Source organism: Dunckerocampus dactyliophorus, chromosome 3 (assembly GCF_027744805.1).
Source record: "Dunckerocampus dactyliophorus isolate RoL2022-P2 chromosome 3, RoL_Ddac_1.1, whole genome shotgun sequence".
In the NCBI taxonomy this organism is placed as follows: Eukaryota; Metazoa; Chordata; class Actinopteri; order Syngnathiformes; family Syngnathidae; genus Dunckerocampus; species Dunckerocampus dactyliophorus.
The window spans coordinates 684,217-705,807 of NC_072821.1; the positions used below are offsets into that span (position 1 = coordinate 684,217).

Sequence of the window (21,591 nt, forward strand, 5' to 3'; positions counted from 1 at the left end):
CAGTCCCCAATAGAATGAGTTGATTTGATACGATCATTTTTGCTTTTATTGTGGAATGTAACGGAAGCCAGACGCCTACCGCGACTGCCGTTTGACTGTGGATAGCGGAAAAGAGGGAGGAGAAGTTCTGTCAGGTTTACGTTACCGCGATGTGTCTCAGCCGCGGAGGGACAGACGGACACTTGTGGGACGTTCCTCGTCGTCGACTCAAAGGTAAATAAAAGTAAATATTTGCTACTTTTTTGGTTTACGTTAGCTGGCACGACCAGGTGTGCGTCACCTGAGCTCAGAAACTTCTTTCTCTGTACTGGGGCCACAAAAGTGGGGAAACTGTAGAAAAGACACCATTTCCGGGTTGTACTATTAAGCGACGTTGAAGTCCACCGTTTTTTCCACACTTTGCTACGTTTGAACCATTCTTGTGTGTGTGTGTGATGACGTCGACCTTTATTAAAACTTTGTAAGCTTTTTTTTTAAACGCGTCTTGGACCTTTCCCAGTAAATGGAGTCATTTAGTGAAAGTTGTAAGCACTTACAACACGTCCCATCAGGCTGCTCGGACATCATCGCATGGTCTGCTCACAGCCACTAGGGGGCGTATTAGCATGTGCTCAGGCTAGGCTATGACGCTTGCTGTTCAGCAGCGTTATTGCTTGACTGAAGTAGCGGGAATTCTCTTATTTATTAGAGCAGCCAAATGAGAAAAAATGAATCCACTTAATCAATTTTCAAATGAGTTAATCGTGATTGATCACCATCTGCAACTATGTGTGAAGTATGGACTTTTTAACTATTTATGAACGAAAAAAGATAAATGACATGATAGATTATGTATGTATGAACCGCTAGAAAATGTAAGTCATGCTAAAAGAGAGCACGTATGCCTGAAAACATCAGTCCCTCCTTAATAGCAGCAAAACATTTCAGTGACACTTTTAACAGTCATTATGAGCCATGGGGGGTTGCGTTCAAAGACACCATGTCCTTTTTTTAAAGTCGAATGCACTGTCTCAAGTGTAGTTGATTTCCCAGCATATTCAAATGCAGCAAATTGTACTTCCTTAGTAAGCGTTATGCTAGTGAGTGATAAGAATATCCACTTACAGTTTTTCTTGGTCTTTGTGTTCATTTCGACCAAACATGAACGCGTAATAAAGTTGTGATGATGTTCGGCGTGTCCCTGAATGTGCCTCGCTGTAGCGAGTGACAATGAGGAGGTGTGGTCTGTCAGTCTGTCGTCACAACAGAGGCGTGGCTTGAAGAGGCGCGCATGCGTTAGTTACACCAAAAATGTTAACATAGTGAATGAAATAAATGAGTTGCTGCCGTTAATGTGCTATTTTTATACAAATATCACTTCCATGCAAAGCACAAAGCGGGCAGGCGTTGATTTAGTGTCGCTGATCATTGAAGAGAGGCTCCTGTAACTTAATAAAGAAGTAATTTTTTTCAACTTAGAAGTGAGTGTGTTTGGTGTTTGCAGGCTGGGATGCTTAAAGCCCACATGGAACGTTCCACTTTAAACAAGAGTCATCAGCTGAGACGGCTTTAAGCACGGCGGCCCGTTTCCTGTTGCATAGTGTGACTGATGGGGAAATAACTGGTGGTCGTGTTCTGACAAGCGTTGTTTCTCTTCAAGAATGAAGGGGGGGGAGAGCAAATCACTTCTCTCCACGTGTCTGACGAAACACTCCGCTCGTGTTGGTAGGATTGTCTGCGAGGACAAGGACGTCTTATGACTTAGCATCGTCCTCCGGTTTCACACACATCGTCTCTACTTTTGTGATACCAAAATATCCACAACCCCGATATGAACTCATTCAATTCCAGCCATTTTTCAAAAGACACCCCCTTCAGTAGCGGCCATTTTAGACCGCTTGGACTGATCTTTCAAGGCACACAGAGCATTGTGTTGTATGCTCATATAAACATGGACACTACCAAAGGAAACGTTACACTCCCGTCTTTCATCAGGAAAACAAAGGTTGTTTCTACCTTTTTCCTTCTGTAGTAATCAGCGGTAGACTTGGGCAGGTTTCAGGAAAAGATGATGCATGACTTTACCAGCAAATTTACAAATACAACACCAACTATTTATAATTTCCACATTTGGAACTAAACTGTGTGTGTGCACGTTTAAATTTGCGTAGCCTTCTGCAAGCTACACTCCTCCACGCTCTCTCACTTCCTCCTTGCTCTTAATTCACACAAAAGATCCACGCCGAGCTCATCAAAAGCACTTCTGCCACCTTGTGGACGTTTTTATGGCTTAAATGTGCTTGAAAAGTCACCTCTTTTATTGTGCACGTGCGTCGTCACCTCTTTTTGCTTCTCACGGCCAAAGAACATGAAAGACGTATCAAAGATGTAGAAATACTTTGGCATTGAGTGAGGGAAGGTTTCCAATCCTGGTGTGGATTCTCATGTTGTGACTCTTTGAGGAGGAGATGAGTGTTTGGGAGAAGCAGTTAGAAGGAATCATGTGATACTGTCTCATTTCAGCTGTGCAGTGTTGATAAGAAGTATCATTTTTAAACAGATACAGAGTCTGAACAATATCACCACCTTGGCAGGAACTACTTTCCCTTCCGCCTTGCATCGTTAGTATCCTTTTTAGGACTAAATTGGCACACTTTACTTTAGAAATGGTTGTCTTTTGCTTGCATAGCACATTTCACCTCCCAGGCCCTGAAAGCGCTTTGATACTTGGACATGATCACAGAAGGACTGAGGATTGAACCCACAACTTGGCATAAAAGTAAGAGTTAGTAACTCGTACAGGCCGCATCACGGTAAATAGTAGCGGTGTCACAAGACACTCATGTGAAGTGCACAAGGACAAGACGAGATTTTAACATCGCCTAAGAAAAGTACAGTGAAAAAATACTATACTAGGGTACCATCTAGTGGTTCAAATGTGAATTACCCCTCTCATGACAATAATGAAAAAATGGTGTGAAAGAATGTCGATGAAATCAACGATCGACGATGATTTGCAGCACAATTATGGACCAGCAAAATGTGGTATGGTGACAGGCTTGCGCATGCCGATTGGGAACGTCATGAATCAAAGCATGTTGTCATTGAGAAGCAACACTAACAGCAACCACCAGAGGGCGCAGCTACAATCATCGTGCCTTCTAGCTTGCTGGCATCGGTCAAAACGAGAGGGAGGTTTGTTGTAGGACGCTTCTTTTCCGGTAGAAAAGAATAACACATTTTGATTTCATTACAGTGGAATTTTGGATGAGATGTTGGATTAAAGAAAACATTTGCATAGAAATCATCTGTTCCAGGATCAAACTGCGGCCATGGTAAAAACAGCACTTCTTATCACACGCGTCCTCCAACCGTGTTGTGCCTGCTGACGTTTACTGATGCGTGTTGGTGTCCTTTGGCGTCTTCAAAGCATTGCATCACACGTGTTTGTTTGCCCGGACTCTCACGGAGGTCTTCTTGCTGCACGTGTACATCGGGATGAGGTCGTTTGGCGCTCGGGCACGAGCAGGAGACAAGTAGCACTCAGTGGACGAGATGCACGTGATGAAACCTGCTTGGCAACCTTTCACCACAAAGGCAAGGCTGGTGTTCATCTTCTCCACGCATGTCATTCACGCCCACGAGCAGAACGTGTGTCCATAGCAACAAACGCTACCTGGTGGCTAAGCTGCCGCGTGGAGTTCTAGTGGGTCAAAGCTGCTGGATCCCAGTCCACCCCGAACACCTTTCATCTAAGAAGATTATGAAGGACTGGCTTTTTTCTGCTTTTTGGCTCAGTGGCGCGTCCTTGTGGCGAGGTGTCGTTCTACAAGCACACCAACCTGACGTGTGTATTGTGTGACGTGTGTGATGCTTCAGACTGATTCTGAGTCCGGTCACTGTTTGCGTCTGCACTCTGGGTTGGTTTTTGGCAGGAGGGTTAGTTGGTAGGGTTAGGGTGTTTTTTGCTCCTCCTGCTGGCCTCCGTCTGCACAGCCGTGATGCTAATCCTCATATTTGGGTCGGCTGCGGATGTGTGACTTTTTGCTGCAGGCGCGGTGCAGGGGTTTGTTGTGTCCCACGTGGTCAGCCAACCATGTGACTCCTCCCGTTGTTGTTTTGTAAACACGGAGTGAGTGTGTGTGCACCAAGCCTGCTGTGACTTCTTCTGTGTGGAAGGTGCTGGATTTACTGTTGTGGTCAAAGGCTGGAAAGGTGAGTTTCAGGTTTGGTGTCATCGCCCAGCTTCTGTTTCATGACAGCGTGGTAGCGTGGTAGCAACTTTACAGGGCAGTTTGCCATATGATATTATAATGACTGCTGGCATTGCAATGATACTTACTAAGCTATACTTACTAAGCTATACTTACTAATCTATACTTACTAAGCTATACTTACTAAGCTATACTTACTAACCTATACTTACTAATCTATACTTACTAACCTATACTTACTAACCTATACTTACTAATCTATACTTACTATCCTATACTTACTAACCTATACTTACTAACCTATACTTACTAAGCTATACTTACTAAGCTATACTTACTAAGCTATACTTACTAATCTATACTTACTAACCTATACTTACTAACCTATACTTACTAACCTATACTTACTAAGCTATACTTACTAATCTATACTTACTAAGCTATACTTACTAACCTATACTTACTAATCTATACTTACTAAGCTATACTTACTAAGCTATACTTACTAAGCTATACTTACTAATCTATACTTACTAACCTATACTGACTAACCTATACTTACTAACCTATACTTACTAAGCTATACTTACTAACCTATACTTACTAATCTATACTTACTAACCTATACTTACTAACCTATACTTACTAATCTATACTTACTATCCTATACTTACTAATCTATACTTACTAAGCTATACTTACTAAGCTATACTTACTAAGCTATACTTACTAATCTATACTTACTAAGCTATACTTACTAATCTATACTTACTAAGCTATACTTACTAAGCTATACTTACTAACCTATACTTACTAATCTATACTTACTAACCTATACTTACTAACCTATACTTACTAATCTATACTTACTATCCTATACTTACTAACCTATACTTACTAACCTATACTTACTAAGCTATACTTACTAAGCTATACTTACTAAGCTATACTTACTAATCTATACTTACTAACCTATACTTACTAACCTATACTTACTAACCTATACTTACTAAGCTATACTTACTAATCTATACTTACTAAGCTATACTTACTAACCTATACTTACTAATCTATACTTACTAAGCTATACTTACTAAGCTATACTTACTAAGCTATACTTACTAATCTATACTTACTAACCTATACTGACTAACCTATACTTACTAACCTATACTTACTAAGCTATACTTACTAAGCTATACTTACTAACCTATACTTACTAATCTATACTTACTAAGCTATACTTACTAACCTATACTTACTAATCTATACTTACTAACCTATACTTACTAATCTATACTTACTATCCTATACTTACTAAGCTATACTTACTAAGCTATACTTACTAAGCTATACTTACTAAGCTATACTTACTAATCTATACTTACTAACCTATACTTACTAACCTATACTTACTAACCTATACTTACTAAGCTATACTTACTAATCTATACTTACTAAGCTATACTTACTAACCTATACTTACTAATCTATACTTACTAAGCTATACTTACTAAGCTATACTTACTAAGCTATACTTACTAATCTATACTTACTAACCTATACTGACTAACCTATACTTACTAAGCTATACTTACTAAGCTATACTTACTAAGCTATATTTACTAACCTATACTTACTAATCTATACTTACTAAGCTATACTTACTAACCTATACTTACTAAGCTATACTTACTAAGCTATACTTACTAAGCTATACTTACTAACCTATACTTACTAATCTATACTTACTAAGCTATACTTACTAACCTATACTTACTAAGCTATACTTACTAAGCTATACTTACTAACCTATACTTACTAAGCTATACTTACTAACCTATACTTACTAATCTATACTTACTAACCTATACTTACTAACCTATACTTACTAACCTATACTTACTAAGCTATACTTACTAAGCTCTAGTTAGTAACCGATACTTACTAACCTATACTTACTAACCTATAGTTAGTAACCGCTACTTACTAACCTATACTTACTAAGCTATTGTTAGTAACCGATACTGACTAACTAGCCTATGCTTACTAAGCTATAGTTAGTAACCGATACTTACTAACCTATACTTACTAAGCTATAGTTAGCAACCTATACTTACTAACCTATACTTACTAAGCTATAGTTAGTAACCAATACTTACTAACCTATACTTATTAACTGATACATACTAACCTATACTTACTAACTGATACTTACTAGCCTATACTTACTAACCTTTACTAACTAAAGTATAGTTAGTAACCAATACTTACTAACCAATACTTACTAACCTATACTTACTAAGCTATTGTTAGTAACCGATACTTACTAACCTATACTTACGAAGATATAGTTACTAACTGATACTTACTAATCTATACTTACTAAGCTATAGTTACTAAGGTATAGTTACTAAGCTATAACTACTAAGGTATAGTTAGTAACCTATAGTTACTAAGCCATAGTTACTAAAGTATAGTTACTAAGCTATAGTTACTAAGGTATAGTTACTAAGCTATAGTTACTAAGGTGTAGTTAGTAACCTATAGTTACTAAGGTATAGTTACTAAGCTATAGTTACTAAGCTATAGTTACCAAGGTATAGTTACTAAGCTATAGCTACTAAGCTATAGTTACTAAGCTATAGCTACTGAGCTATAGTTACTAAGCTGTAGTTACTAAGCTACAGTTACCAAGGTATAGTTACTAAGCTATAGCTACTAAGGTGTAGTTAGTAACCTATAGTTACTAAGGTATAGTTACTAAGCTATGGTTACTAAGGTATAGTTACCAAGCTATAGCTACTAAGGTATAGTTACTAAGCTATAGCTACTAAGGTATAGTTACTAAGGTATAGTTACTAAGCTATAGTTACTAAGGTATAGTTACTAAGGTATAGTTACTAAGGTATAGCTACTAAGGTATAGTTACTAAGGTATAGTTACTAAGCTATAGTTACTAAGGTATAGTTACTAAGGTATAGTTACTAAGCTATGGTTACTAAGGTATAGTTACTAAGCTATAGTTACTAAGGTTTAGTTACTAAGCTATAGTTACTAAGCTATAGCTACTAAGGTATAGTTACTAAGCTATAGCTACTAAGGTATAGTTACTAAGGTATAGTTACTAAGCAATAGCTACTAAGCTATAGCTACTAAGGTATAGTTACTAAGCTATAGTTACTAAGGTATAGTTACTAAGCTATAGTTACCAAGGTATAGTTACTAAGCTATAGTTACTAAGCTATAGCTACTAAGGTGCAGTTAGTAACATATAGTTACTAAGATATAGCTACTAAGCTATAGTTACTAAGCTATAGTTACCAAGGTATAGTTACTAAGCTATAGCTACTAAGGTATAGTTACTAAGGTATAGTTACTAAGCTATAGTTACTAAGGTATAGTTACTAAGGTATAGTTACTAAGCTATGGTTACTAAGGTATAGTTACTAAGCTATAGTTACTAAGGTATAGTTACTAAGCTATAGTTACTAAGCTATAGCTACTAAGATATAGTTACTAAGCTATAGTTACTAAGCTATAGTTACTAAGGTATAGTTACTAAGCTATAGCTACTAAGCTATAGCTACTAAGGTATAGTTACTAAGCTATAGTTACTAAGGTATAGTTACTAAACTATAGTTACTAAGGTATAGTTACTAAGCTATAGTTACTAAGGTATAGTTACCAAGCTATAGCTACTAAGGTATAGTTACTAAGGTATAGTTACTAAGCTATAGTTACTAAGGTATAGTTACTAAGGTATAGTTACTAAGGTATAGCTACTAAGGTATAGCTACTAAGGTATAGTTACTAAGCTATGGTTACTAAGGTATAGTTACTAAGCTATAGTTACTAAGGTTTAGTTACTAAGCTATAGTTACTAAGCTATAGCTACTAAGGTATAGTTACTAAGCTATAGCTACTAAGGTATAGTTACTAAGGTATAGTTACTAAGCTATAGCTACTAAGCTATAGCTACTAAGGTATAGTTACTAAGCTATAGTTACTAAGGTATAGTTACTAAGCTATAGCTACTAAGGTATAGTTACTAAGCTATAGTTACTAAGCTATAGTTACCAAGGTATAGTTACTAAGCTATAGTTACTAAGGTATAGTTACTAAGCTATAGTTACTAAGCTATAGTTACTAAGGTATAGCTACTAAGGTATAGTTACTAAGCTGTAGTTACTAAGGTATAGTTACTAAGGTATAGTTAGTAACCTATAGTTACTAAGCTATAGTTACTAAGCTATAGTTACTAAGGTATAGTTACTAAGCTATAGCTACTAAGCTATAGCTACTAAGGTATAGTTACTAAGCTATAGTTACTAAGGTATAGTTACTAAGCTATAGCTACTAAGGTATAGTTACTAAGCTATAGTTACTAAGCTATAGCTACTAAGATATAGTTACTAAGCTATAGTTACTAAGCTATAGTTACTAAGGTATAGTTACTAAGCTATAGCTACTAAGCTATAGCTACTAAGGTATAGTTACTAAGCTATAGTTACTAAGGTATAGTTACTAAACTATAGTTACTAAGGTATAGTTACTAAGCTATAGTTACTAAGGTATAGTTACCAAGCTATAGCTACTAAGGTATAGTTACTAAGGTATAGTTACTAAGCTATAGTTACTAAGGTATAGTTACTAAGGTATAGTTACTAAGGTATAGCTACTAAGGTATAGCTACTAAGGTATAGTTACTAAGCTATGGTTACTAAGGTATAGTTACTAAGCTATAGTTACTAAGGTTTAGTTACTAAGCTATAGTTACTAAGCTATAGCTACTAAGGTATAGTTACTAAGCTATAGCTACTAAGGTATAGTTACTAAGGTATAGTTACTAAGCTATAGCTACTAAGCTATAGCTACTAAGGTATAGTTACTAAGCTATAGTTACTAAGGTATAGTTACTAAGCTATAGCTACTAAGGTATAGTTACTAAGCTATAGTTACTAAGCTATAGTTACCAAGGTATAGTTACTAAGCTATAGTTACTAAGGTATAGTTACTAAGCTATAGTTACTAAGCTATAGTTACTAAGGTATAGCTACTAAGGTATAGTTACTAAGCTGTAGTTACTAAGGTATAGTTACTAAGGTATAGTTAGTAACCTATAGTTACTAAGCTATAGTTACTAAGCTATAGTTACTAAGGTATAGTTACTAAGCTATAGCTACTAAGCTATAGCTACTAAGGTATAGTTACTAAGCTATAGTTACTAAGGTATAGTTACTAAGCTATAGCTACTAAGGTATAGTTACTAAGCTATAGTTACTAAGCTATAGCCTCTAAGGTATAGTTACTAAGCTATAGTTACTAAGGTATCGTTACTAAGCTATAGCTACTAAGGCATAGTTACTAAGCTATAGCTACTAAGCTATAGTTACTAAGCTATAGCTACTAAGGTATAGTTACTAAGCTATAGTTACTAAGGTATAGTTACTAAGCTATAGCTACTAAGGTATAGTTACTAAGCTATAGTTACTAAGCTATAGCTACTAAGGTATAGTTACTAAGCTATAGCTACTAAGCTATAGTTACTAAGCTATAGCTACTAAGGCATAGTTACTAAGGTATAGTTACTAAGCTATAGCCTCTAAGGTATAGTTACTAAGCTATAGTTACTAAGGTATAGTTACTAAGCTATAGTTACTAAGCTATAGTTACTAAGGTATAGTTACTAAGCTATAGCTACTAAGCTATAGTTACTAAGCTGTAGCTACTAAGGTATAGTTACTAAGGTATAGTTACTAAGGTATAGCTACTAAGGTATAGTTACTAAGGTATAGTTACTAAGGTATAGTTACTAAGCTATAGTTACTAAGCTATAGTTACTAAGGTATAGTTACTAAGCTATAGCTACTAAGGCATAGTTACTAAGGTATAGTTACTAAGCTATAGCTACTAAGCTATAGTTACTAAGGTATAGTTACTAAGCTATAGCTACTAAGGTATAGTTATTAAGCTATAGTTACTAAGCTATAGCTACTAAGGTATAGCTACTAAGCTATAGTTACTAAGCTATAGTTACTAAGGTATAGTTATTCAGCTATAGTTACTAAGGTATAGTTACTAAGCTATAGCTACTAAGGTATAGTTATTAAGCTATAGTTACTAAGGTATAGTTATTAAGGTATAGTTACTAAGCTATAGCTACTAAGGTATAGTTACTAAGCTATGGTTACTAAGGTATAGCTACTAAGCTATAGTTACTAAGCTATAGTTACTAAGGTATAGTTACTAAGCTATAGTTACTAAGGTATAGTTACTAAGCTATAGCTACTAAGGTATAGTTATTAAGCTATAGTTACTAAGGTATAGTTATTAAGGTATAGTTACTAAGCTATAGCTACTAAGGTATAGTTACTAAGCTATGGTTACTAAGGTATAGTTATTAAGCTATAGTTACTAAGCTATAGCTACTAAGGTATAGTTACTAAGCTATAGTTACTAAGGTATAGTTATTAAGCTATAGTTACTAAGCTATAGCTACTAAGGTATAGTTACTAAGCTATAGTTACTAAGGTATAGTTATTAAGCTATAGTTACTAAGCTATAGCTACTAAGGTATAGCTACTAAGCTATAGTTACTAAGCTATAGTTACTAAGGTATAGTTATTCAGCTATAGTTACTAAGGTATAGTTACTAAGCTATAGCTACTAAGGTATAGTTACTAAGCTATGGTTACTAAGGTATAGTTATTCAGCTATAGTTACTAAGGTATAGTTACTAAGCTATAGCTACTAAGGTATAGTTACTAAGCTATGGTTACTAAGGTATAGTTATTAAGCTATAGTTACTAAGCTATAGTTGCTAAGCTATAGTTAGTAACCTATAATCACCACATGCATGGTCTACTAAAGCAAATAACCAAGCTCTAAGTTTGGTACTAGTATTAACAGCTGGTTAACCTACCCTCACCTGCTGGCGACTAGTCCTGGGTGTACCCCGCCTCTCGCCCAAAGTCAGCTGGGATAGGCTCCAGCGGCCGTAGTGAGGACGAGCGGCGTAGAAAATGGATGGATGGAACCTTGACTGAACATTTTCTTTCCCCGTAGATGCCAGTGACCATGTGCTAAACTCCGCCTCTCGTCATGGATGTCAAGAAGCCGAGCATGCTGCAGTACCTCCGCCGCAAGATGCTGCCCAGCCCGCGGCGGGAAAAGACGAGCGCCAGGCAGACCGCCGTCATCCGCCTGCGGCCCGCCACCGACCACCACCGCCTCAGCCTCTCTGTCCCCGACGTGAGAGACGTGAAGAATCAGGACGTCTCCTCCGGCGCTTGCCTCCACAAGAGCCCCGCCCCCAGCTACAGCAGCCCCTCCACGCCACTGGTCCATCATGCCCGAGGAGGCGGAGCTCTAGGGAGTGCAAACAGCCTGAGCGTGCCTGCAGACTGCCCAGACTGGTTGTCCTCTCAGGAGTCCTTCAGTAGTGTGCACATGGACGACTGCTCCCCAGACTGGAGGAGCCCATCGGTGCGAGGCATCGAGCCCGAGGAGCTCGCCCTGCCCGAAATGATGACGGTGTACAGCCCGGACCCCACCTTCAACGCCTCTCAGGTACGCAAAGCCCCGACGGTCTCCTTTTCTTGCTCGACACATCCGGTGCTGTCAGGTGTCACAGGTCACATGACCACCGTCAGGTGCGTTTGCTCAGGACGTTTACCCAAAGTTAGCAGCCCTGCTAAAATCAACAGAGCTGAGTCAACAGAAGACTTTGTCGTTTAACAATGCAGCACTCGACTCCGCCCCCACCATCAAGGCTATCTGGCATGCTAGCATGTTCTTCACGTCGCTTTGGTTCCTACGAGCCGCACAACTTCCAGTACTTCCAGTTCTTCATCCAGGCTTGGCGCGAAAATCCCAACCTGCAGCCTTCACTGTCAACATTCCTTCACTGTGTGTGTGTGCGTGTGCGTGCGTGTGTGCGTGCGTTGCCAGCAGGTTTAACCGGGAGTGCAAAGTCACAGAGTACCTGTTCTACTCAAACACAGTCAGTCACTTTGCACATGCCTGATTTATCACTCTTTGTGAAGGAGGTCGTGTCTGAGTGGAAGCGTGCTGGATTCCACCAAACGTGGCCGTCACTGTCTGAGAGGCGGGGCTACTATAGCAGTTAGCAAGTTAGCAAGGAAATGCTAATATGAATGAAGGCACAAAAGCGAACGCCACAGCTCCAGTGCGAGGTGCAGCAGAGCCTTCGTCCTGACAGTCAGCTTCCTGAGGCGTTTGTAAACATGTGAAACCAGACGGTGTGAAATGGTGTCGCTCGCTACACTGCCAAAGACATCTGAAACCTGTCAATACGGTTGACAAGCTAACATTTGGAGAAATGTTACAAATGTTTGACAGACAGTAGGAATTGCCTGGCGAGACGTACGTGCACGTGTCCCAAACAGCAGGTCCTCAACTGTACAACCCAGTGAAAGACGACAAGACAAACAGCAACATTGCGTTTTCCTCTGCCACCACAGATATGTGACCCAGCTCAAACACGACCCCCCACATGAGTGACAGTAACAACATAACTTATTGGTATTGACAGACAGGGTCTATCCAGGCAGCGGTACACTGTACTCCGGTTCCATCTGGTGGTTCTAATGTGAATTACACCTCTCATGACAATCATGAAAACATCCTCTCAAAAAACGTCGACAGTCTTGATTATTGACGGTAATTTGTAGCAGGATTACCAACCAGCAACATGAGTTCTGGTGATGTTGCTGTGCTGCCTAAACAGGATTGAAATAACACCTGAACGCTGGAGTTATGAAGGGATGAGGTTTGGGAAATGGCTGCGATTGAATGACTTAATAAAGACAAGTCCAAAGAAAAAGAATCATTCGATGGGATTGCTCCGGCAAGAACATGCGAGAACAACGCTGAAAAGCCACAGCATTTCCGTGTGTGGAATGAAATGATGGAAGGGATTGAGTAAGGAAGTCCAACAAAGTACAGAGATGAGCACATTCATAAACAATACAAGCAGTTGGTGTTTGCTAAATACAAGGAAGAAGAGTCTTCATCATCACAATGATCTTCTGTCAGGTTTGCTATTTTTTTTGTTTTGTTAAAAAAAAAAAGGTTTTGTTCTTTATTCATATTTTAAACATTTATTTATTCATTTTTATTATTATTATTATTATTAATGTATATATATATATATATACTGCTCAAAATAATGAGAGGAACACTTGGAAAACACATCAGATCTAAACTGGGGGGAAAAATGATGTTGAATATGTTTCCTGATAATAAGTGGGTGATGTATTAGTAACAAAATGATGCCACATCATTTGATAGAAATGAAAATGATCACCCTATAGAGGGGGGAAATCAAAGACACCCCAAAAATGAAAGTGAAAAAATGATGCAGCAGACTGGTCCATTTAGCTAAAATGTCATTGTAGCAACTCAAAATGATTCTCAGTAGTTTGTGTGGCCCCCACGTGCTTGTACGCATGCCTGACAACGTGGGGGCATGCTCCTAATGAGACTACGGATGGTGTCCTGGGGGATCTCCTCCCAGATCTGGACCAGGGCATCAATGAGCTCCTGGACAGTCTGAGGAGCAACCTGGCGGCGCCGGATGGACCTAAACATAATGTCCCAGAGGTGTTCTATTGGGTTTAGGTCAGGTGAACGTGGGGGCCAGTCAATGGTATCAATTCCTTCATCCTCCAGGAACTACCTGCATACACTAGCCACATGAGGTCGGGCATTGTTGTGGACCAGGAGGAACCCAGGTCCCACTGGGACTTGATGGGGGGTAGGATTAAATAAGCTTTGCTTCTTGCTACTCCTTTTGGACATGTGGAAGTGTGAAAGGATGATTCATGAGATGTATTCCATTGGAACCTTCATGTTCAAATAAACTAAACCAAACCAAACCAAATCAGACTGGAGTCTTTTCAAGGCGTGTCTGCCACCGTCGTGGAAAGTCGGACTGATACGGAAGCGTGGCGTTGAGCAAATACGGTGCTGACAAAGAGCCATGGCGTGGACAAAAGACAACATATCTTATGTCACCCCCGCCCCAGCATATGGAGAGGGGCTGATGTTCAGAGCTTCTCAACTTGAAAGTCAGTTGACACTTTGGGAGGACATGACGCCGGGTGAGCACCGTCCACTTGTCTTTTCTCCCAAATGATGCGTTTGCGTGCTCGCAGGTGTCGTCTGTTGTCAAGCTTCAACCTCAGGGATTGACGGGACGTGAAATATCACTTTGCACTGAAAGCAGAAGTACGCGGGACTCCAGGGCTGCCCTGCAGCTGGGAAGTGGGATTTGGAAGCCAAGGTAGTACAAGAGCATTTGTCATGGTCCATGCATGGCAGGGGTGTCCACAGTACAGCCTGGGGGGTGTTTTTGGTCTGCAGCACGTCGGCATATTGTAAAAATAAAAGTGATGAGTTAATAATGAGATATATTAGGAAATACGACACTGCTTTGCTAATGTGGATGTTTTGCTCTGATAGCTGAAAGCAGGGGTGTCCAAAGTGTGGCCTGGGGGCGGCTGTGTTTTTGTATTGGCCCGTGCCACATTCTATAAATAGAAAAAGCTAAAAAAAAACCCATTAACAACAGCAACTCCGAATATCACAGGCAAGTTGAGTAGCATCACGTGGAAATATTCAAGAAAAAGTGCTAATAATATGAGAACTAAACTACACCACAAATAAACTTGGAACTGTGGAAAAAGTTACGTTATGAATAAAGAATAAAGTCCAAAGTTACTCTATTACTCTCGATTACTACTGTCTGGCTGTTACTCTATTACTCTCGATTACTACTGTCTGGCTGTTACTCTGTTACTCTCGATTACTACTGTCTGGCTGTTACTCTGTTACTCTCTATTACTACTGTCTGGCTGTTACTCTGTTACTCTCGATTACTACTGTCTGGCTGTTACTCTGTTACTCTCGATTACTACTGTTGGCTTGCTGGCAGCTTAGCCATGTGGTACTGAGCAGCCAGGACAGAAGTAAGTTTCATTTCTTGTTCTGTGGTCACATGGTCACATGGTCACATGGCGCCCTTTTGTGGTGGCATCACAACAAAGAGAAAGAAAAAGCAAAAGGCATTTGTGGAGTCATGCTGGCGTGTGTGTTTTGTGTGTCCAGGGTGACATGGAGCCTCCCAGCGTCTCTGAGGGCAGCAGGGCGTCTCTGCGGTCCTTTCTGCTCACCATCAACCTGAAGGGAGGACGCAACCTGGTCATCAGGGACCGCTGTGGTAAGAGGCCCCCGTAGCAGCGCCCCAGTGGCCTAAGCAATAAGGCACTGGCCTCCTAAGCCAGGGGTTGTGGGTTCGAGTCCTATCTGGGGTGATGGGCTTGATTCATGCTAAGCATTCACTACAGTCAAACATCTTACCTGTGTTTGTTTCTTCTGTATCATAGTCCCTTCTGGGGGGAGGAGCAGGGTGGCGTGGTGTACGCTGGCACCTTGTCTTTTTACATTTTACCAGCGAGGGCACATAGCGAAACATGAAAGGATGCAAGTTTGCCACGTAAAGCAACACGTGTACTGTAAATATGCTAACAAGGTGAGACCATTACTCACATGGGGGGGTGATAAGTTGATACCTGGGGTGGCCCACCCACCCGTAGCTCCGCCACTGTTGATGCAGATCACATTCAGTTTGACAAATCCAACCGCTTTTCAGGCCGCCACCCGACCGATGATCACACGGTGAGCTTCGAAGTGCCCACCCCTCCAAATGCCGCACCAAACTAAAGCTTTTTAAGGTGAGTTTTGCAGCGTGCAAAACTTCTATCACTCTCACGACGACAGGAAGTCCCACACGGCAGACGTGCTTGGTGTGGCTTTGAGAAGGGAGACGGTCGCCATAGGCTGGGTGCTGCAATGGGGGCAGAGCTATAAAGCAAAATGCCCACACTTGCTTTTCCAGGGAAATCTGCCGATACTGATCGGTGGCCGATCGATGGGTCTTTGCTCTCTTTTCCCAATTTTGCTGTTTTTCTGTTGTTTTTTTATTTTCCCAATATTTTTACCGTCATTTAAACAACAAATATTATAACTTTATTCCCATAATATTATATTTATTAAATTATATATTTATTCCTAATTTTCAAAAATGACAACTTTATTGCTTGTGTTGTTTGTTTCTCATAATATTACAACTTTCCCAAAATGAGGTATTTTAAATATGTCAGCCTCATGCTACCAACATGTTTCTCATGGTATTCTTGTCACGTTATTCTTGTCAAATTCTGACTTTTTCTCGTTAGATTACAACTTTTTTCTCTTCATGTTTTGACTTTATTCTTGTCAAATGACTGCAGATTTTTCCACTTTTGTTGTTGTTGTTTTTAGTTTTCTTGTTGAATTATATTTTTAGAATGTGCCGCGGGCCAATAAAAAAGCAGCGCTGGGCTGCAAGTAGCCCCTGGGCCGCACTTTGGATGGAGTAGGTTGGTACAGGCGATGATGTTGAGGCCTGGAGGTCACTGATGGTTGCTGTCATGACGACTGAAAACTTCAAAGTCATTTCTTTTAGCCGCACATTTCTGCAGATTCTCACCAAAACCTGCTGAGCTCCTCTTTTGTGTGCGCGCCACCTTTCCTCCAAGTCCAGTGGACATGAATTGCATCATTTTTGCATCCTGTTTTTAACTGGGAGCCAAATGGCAGATAAAGTAGCGTTGTGTGACTTTGGAACACACACTCATCACCACCAGGACGGATGTTTTCTATTCATCTTGAATGAAAACCACATTCACTGTTTGTCTCCGTTATCGCTGACACTGCACTTTTGACTTCCTGCTCACTCGCTGTCACAAGCGCAGCCGAGATTCCTTGATCTGTTATCATCTTGCTGTCAACACGCCTTCATCGGCCCCCGCAGTACGCACGCCGGCACAGGCGTAGATTGTGTTGTGGCCGTTTTTATGGCTTAAAACCGCTCGAAAAGTCGCCTCTTTTAAATTGTTTTATTGTATAAAAGAAGTATCAGTACGTATAAATACGTTTTGAATGACGTAAAACACCTCCAGAAAGGTGTTCCATCCATGCCATGAGCGTGTAGTATCAGCTACATTCATGATCACATGGAATACTTGGAGCATTTTGGGAACTTCCTTCCTGTGTGCATTGATTTCACATAGCAACATAGAAAGGAACGCTGCACCTCGTGTCAAAAAAAACAACGCAGCAGCAGTGGTGGCATTACCTTTGGCTACTTTGTGGTGAAGCTAGTCGCTAGCCGGTGAGTAGCTAGCTGCTACTATGGTATGGCGAGGTGTCACTATGCCAGTAAGGTAGTTCTTGGGCGTAACAACGTTAATAATAATAGCAATGTGCTTCATATGCAGACCACATGATGGAAATGGAGCCTTGTTGGTGCTTTTTGGAGGCGGAATAGGTGCGTCCCATTACATGCATTCATTAGCTGCCTCTTTTTATCTGTTTTTATATCTTTAGAAAGCAGAGAAAAGAGAAAGACGTGTTTCATGTCTCACGTGAGGATTGTGGATGATGGGCAACATTCCAAACAGAAGTGCCCTTTTCCTTGGAAGTGCGTAGGATGTAAACTGACACAAAGCACCAACAAAGTCTTACACAACGGCTTTAGCTAAGGGAGTTACCCAAGAGGATTTAAACCACTGAAAGGTCCCTCCCCCCTCCCCTGTGGTAAATATTTGAACCTTGGGAGATGCTTTGTCAGGTAAACAGATGAGCCAACTTGGATTTAGTTTTACCGTCATCTGGGAAGCATGACCTGTTGTGAGTTAGCAGCTGTACTCAACACTCGTGCGCCAATATCATTAAGGCTGAAAAACCAACACAGATATGAATTGATATGTCATATTTATGCCGATATCGGCCCGCTTGAGTGGGCGTGTCTCTATGCAGCTCTGAGCGGAGGTGGGACACGTGGCTGGAGCTGACCCTCGACCCCTGACCAATTGCAACAGACTAGGCTGCGGAATCCGAGTGTTGCGGCCAAGAGGAGAGGAATGCAGATTTACCATTCACACGTTCATTTCAGACTGATGGAGTATTTCAATCAAACGAAATGTACTATAGTTCCCACTGGCATCCAATATCATTTTAAAAGCCCCTGAAATGAGCAGGGTAGGACCTTTAACCCCACCAAGGTGTTTACATGCGTTTCAGAAAGCTGGTTTTCACCAAACTCATGCAGTAATGAGGGTTTTTGTGCGTGTAAACGTAGTGACTGATCATCCCATCATGCAGCAGCTGCTGCTTAACAGCACATAAAGTACGAGCGATGCGTCCTGTCTGCACTCGTGATTGACAGGCAGGAGTGTCAGGTGACAACACAGCACATTTCTGACAGGTGAGTGCATTGATCCCATAGCGGCGTATTTGAACCTGTCTGGGCCGCACCCTGCAGCGCCTAGCAGGTGGCCCGCTGCGCTTTCTGGTGTATTTACTCTCGCTGAAGGGAGATAGCGTGGAACCTGAGTGCTGCTGTTGATCAAAGTTCAGGATGTCATCTTGAAACCACCATGTTTGCTTTAGACCAGCTGGGAGGGAGTTCTCTTTTTGAACTGAAAAGCAGATGTTGCAACTTCCACTGCAAGTTGAGAAACAAGTTTGCATTCAGGCAAGAAGATGTCTTCATGCTTCTCTGGTTGATGATCTGTGAAGTTGGGTGCAACTTTAAAGGCGTGTTCTTCCCAAAAAATGATGGTCAAATTCCAGATTGTATTATTACTGAGATTTATTTGCACACCGCGTTCCCAGTTCTTCTGCAAATTGTCTTTAAGTGTCATAAAGGGGAAATATTTACTTTTCTCATGGTGAGTGCAATTAAAGTGTAAAAAGGAAAAAGTATGTAAGAAGGATGTTCCACATTATTAAGCAGACCACCGTTCAGCAATATGGGAAGGAAATAGGATCTCTAGTGCCGAAAAGCCTGAAACAGTGGAATGTCTTGGACACGGCGTGGTCCTCGTACTATCTGAGACACATGAAGGCAGTGAGGAAGGTGTCTTCCAGACAGATACATGGGATTAGGAGAGGAGCTGCAAAAATTCCGTTACGAAGCAGCAAACGGGTATTTGAAGCTGCTGGTACCTCCTCAAGGTGTAGCATCCTCCAAAAGCTTCTATTGGGCCACCCTTAAATGCTCACAAATACATGAAGACTCGTTTTCAAACAGTCGTGTTCACCGTGCACCCCTGGGTGGTGCAGATGGGTGGAGTGGCGGATGCTTGGTGGACGGCCATCGTGTCCCAACAAGGCTGCGACGTCGGCAAGGAGGTGGTGGACTCGTGTTTTGGGCCAGAATCACGGGGAGGGAACCCGTCGGCCCATGAAGGTGTGAAAACGACCCCTGTTGAGTATGTTCTTCCATGGTCCAAAAAGAAGAACCGTGCTTTCTGTAACAAAATCATCCTCATGCATGACCGTGCACCTCATGCCTCTGCGTCCTCGGCTGCTACGGGCAGAAAAGAAGAGAAAGTCCTGGTGTGGCCTCCATCCTCCTGACCTCCACCCTATTGAGAACCTGGAGCATCCTCAAGCAAAAGATCTGTGAGGGGGGGAGCAGCTCCGGGAGGCTAGAAACTCCACAAACTCACAAGTTGATTGGCTGTGAGAGTTGTGGAAGGGCTGCTATGTTGACCTTAACTTGACCTGTTGAGATGTTTTGATTGAAGGAGTTTTGAGTTCGGTAAATGTGACCTGCCGATGCTTCCAAGTGAACAAATGAGCATTTTCACTTCCTCACAACAGTACGTCATGTGGGGGGTTGCTCAGGGACATTGAAGTTGTACCCTGAAGGCTGATGGCGTCAACATGACATGGACCATTTAGCAGACACGTGGTTGGCATAGTAACTCGGAACTCGCTGTTGTGGTTCCCAGGCACCAGCGACCCGTATGTGAAGTTCAAACTGGAAGGTAAAACCATCTACAAGAGTAAGGTGGTCTTCAAGAACCTCAACCCCACATGGAGCGAGAACTTCTCCATCCCCGTGAGGAACCTCAGCCAGAGGCTCTACATCAAGGTGGGTGACTTGGACCGACATGTCCACCTTCTAGCCCTCTTTGTGTCCTCAGCCCAGCAGCGGCGCCACGGTAACCACCTCCGCCGTTTCACAGGTGTACGACCGCGACCTGACGACGGATGACTTTATGGGCTCGGCTAGTGTCCTCCTGAGTGACCTGAGCATGGACAAGTGCGTGCTGTCATTGTTGCTGACGTGGTTTGAGTGCACAATAGAAGAAAGAGAATGATTGGTTTTAGTGAAGCAAACTGACTCACTAACACTAACCATCTCCTTGTCCTCCGTACGAAATAGATTTCATGTCTTTCTTGTCATTTTCTCTTTGAAATTCATCGCCCACTTTCAGATGACCTGAATTGAAGGATAGTCCTTGTGGGGCCTCCTGTAGAGCAGCTCCACACCATGTCCCGCACAGAAAGCTTTCTAGATCTTCCAGACCGCGCATCACGTAGACAAAAGAAGCACAGCTGATACATTGTTACTGACAGCTTGCTCTTCTGACTCTTCAACACGACCAAGTGACGCTGGAAAGGTGTCGGACTTCAGCAAGTTGCGTTGACGTCCGTGGAACTCTTGTGTTAAAAAAAAAAGTCAGCGTGCAGAGCCGTCCAAAACTGCTTTCAGGCGTCACTTCCGAATGCGCAGACCTCGTTATCTGACACGTTGGCATCGTTTAGGTCAGTCAAGAGGAAACGCCCCTTTAAATACCCTCTTCTTAGCATATTTATAATCTAGAAATATACAAGGCAGAAGTAGCACCAAAAACTTTCTTCTATTAAGATGATTCATGTTTTCATGTGAAAATGTCACCCTCAATAATAAATGGGAAAATAAAGTCATCAGCACTTATTGGTTTGATTGCAAAATGGGAGGGGCAAATAAGCAGAGAACTCACTGAACCCCAACAAAGCATTAGAATGATGCGTTCGTGTGCTCATCTTTTTCAGCCAAGTTTATCAATTGCCTGAAGGATACGAAAAGAAATGTGATATTTTCTTAATTGAAATCCAGGGTCAACGAGCTGTCCCTGCCCTTGGACGACCCCAACAGCCTGGAGGAGGACATGGGCGTGCTTCTGGTGGACATGAGCCTCGTGCAGAGAGACGTGGACAGCAGACGAGGACCAGTAGGGGGCGCTGTTCTCCATGTTTTGTCTGCATGGCTTCTATGGCAGCAGATGATGCAGCTTCGTGCTAGCAGGCCTTTCAAGGGCAGCAGTGGCGGTTCTGGCTTGAACGGCGCCCTGGGGGGGCCGATGCTTTTTGCTTTTTACACATTTACACTACTAGTTTTTCTTTACAGAAACAGTTTTGTAAGTAGCGCTCCCCACACCCACCCCCCAAGAGAGAATGCCGCCCTGGCCAATTGCCCGTATGGCCCGTAGCT

At 41.3% G+C, this 21,591-nt stretch overlaps 1 protein-coding gene across 14 annotated transcripts in view; it reads left to right on the plus strand.

Moving 5' to 3' along the window:
* The first annotated feature begins 58 nt into the window (after positions 1-58).
* Positions 59-21,591, plus strand: part of LOC129178106 (multiple C2 and transmembrane domain-containing protein 2-like) — a 44,618-nt gene continuing 23,085 nt past the window's right edge. For 6 of the 14 annotated variants that reach the window (XM_054769908.1, XM_054769912.1, XM_054769910.1 and 3 more), the window contains exons 1-6: positions 60-213; positions 11,262-11,765; positions 15,327-15,438; positions 20,063-20,205; positions 20,300-20,376; positions 21,217-21,331. In XM_054769908.1, coding sequence (XP_054625883.1) covers positions 11,298-11,765; positions 15,327-15,438; positions 20,063-20,205; positions 20,300-20,376; positions 21,217-21,331 — 915 coding nt within the window. In that variant the 5' untranslated portion in view covers positions 60-213; positions 11,262-11,297. Of the gene's footprint in view, positions 214-4,045; positions 4,195-11,261; positions 11,766-15,326; positions 15,439-20,062; positions 20,206-20,299; positions 20,377-21,216; positions 21,332-21,591 lie in introns of those variants that run through there. The other 8 variants (XM_054769917.1, XM_054769916.1, XM_054769915.1 and 5 more) reach the window with 6 other exon arrangements.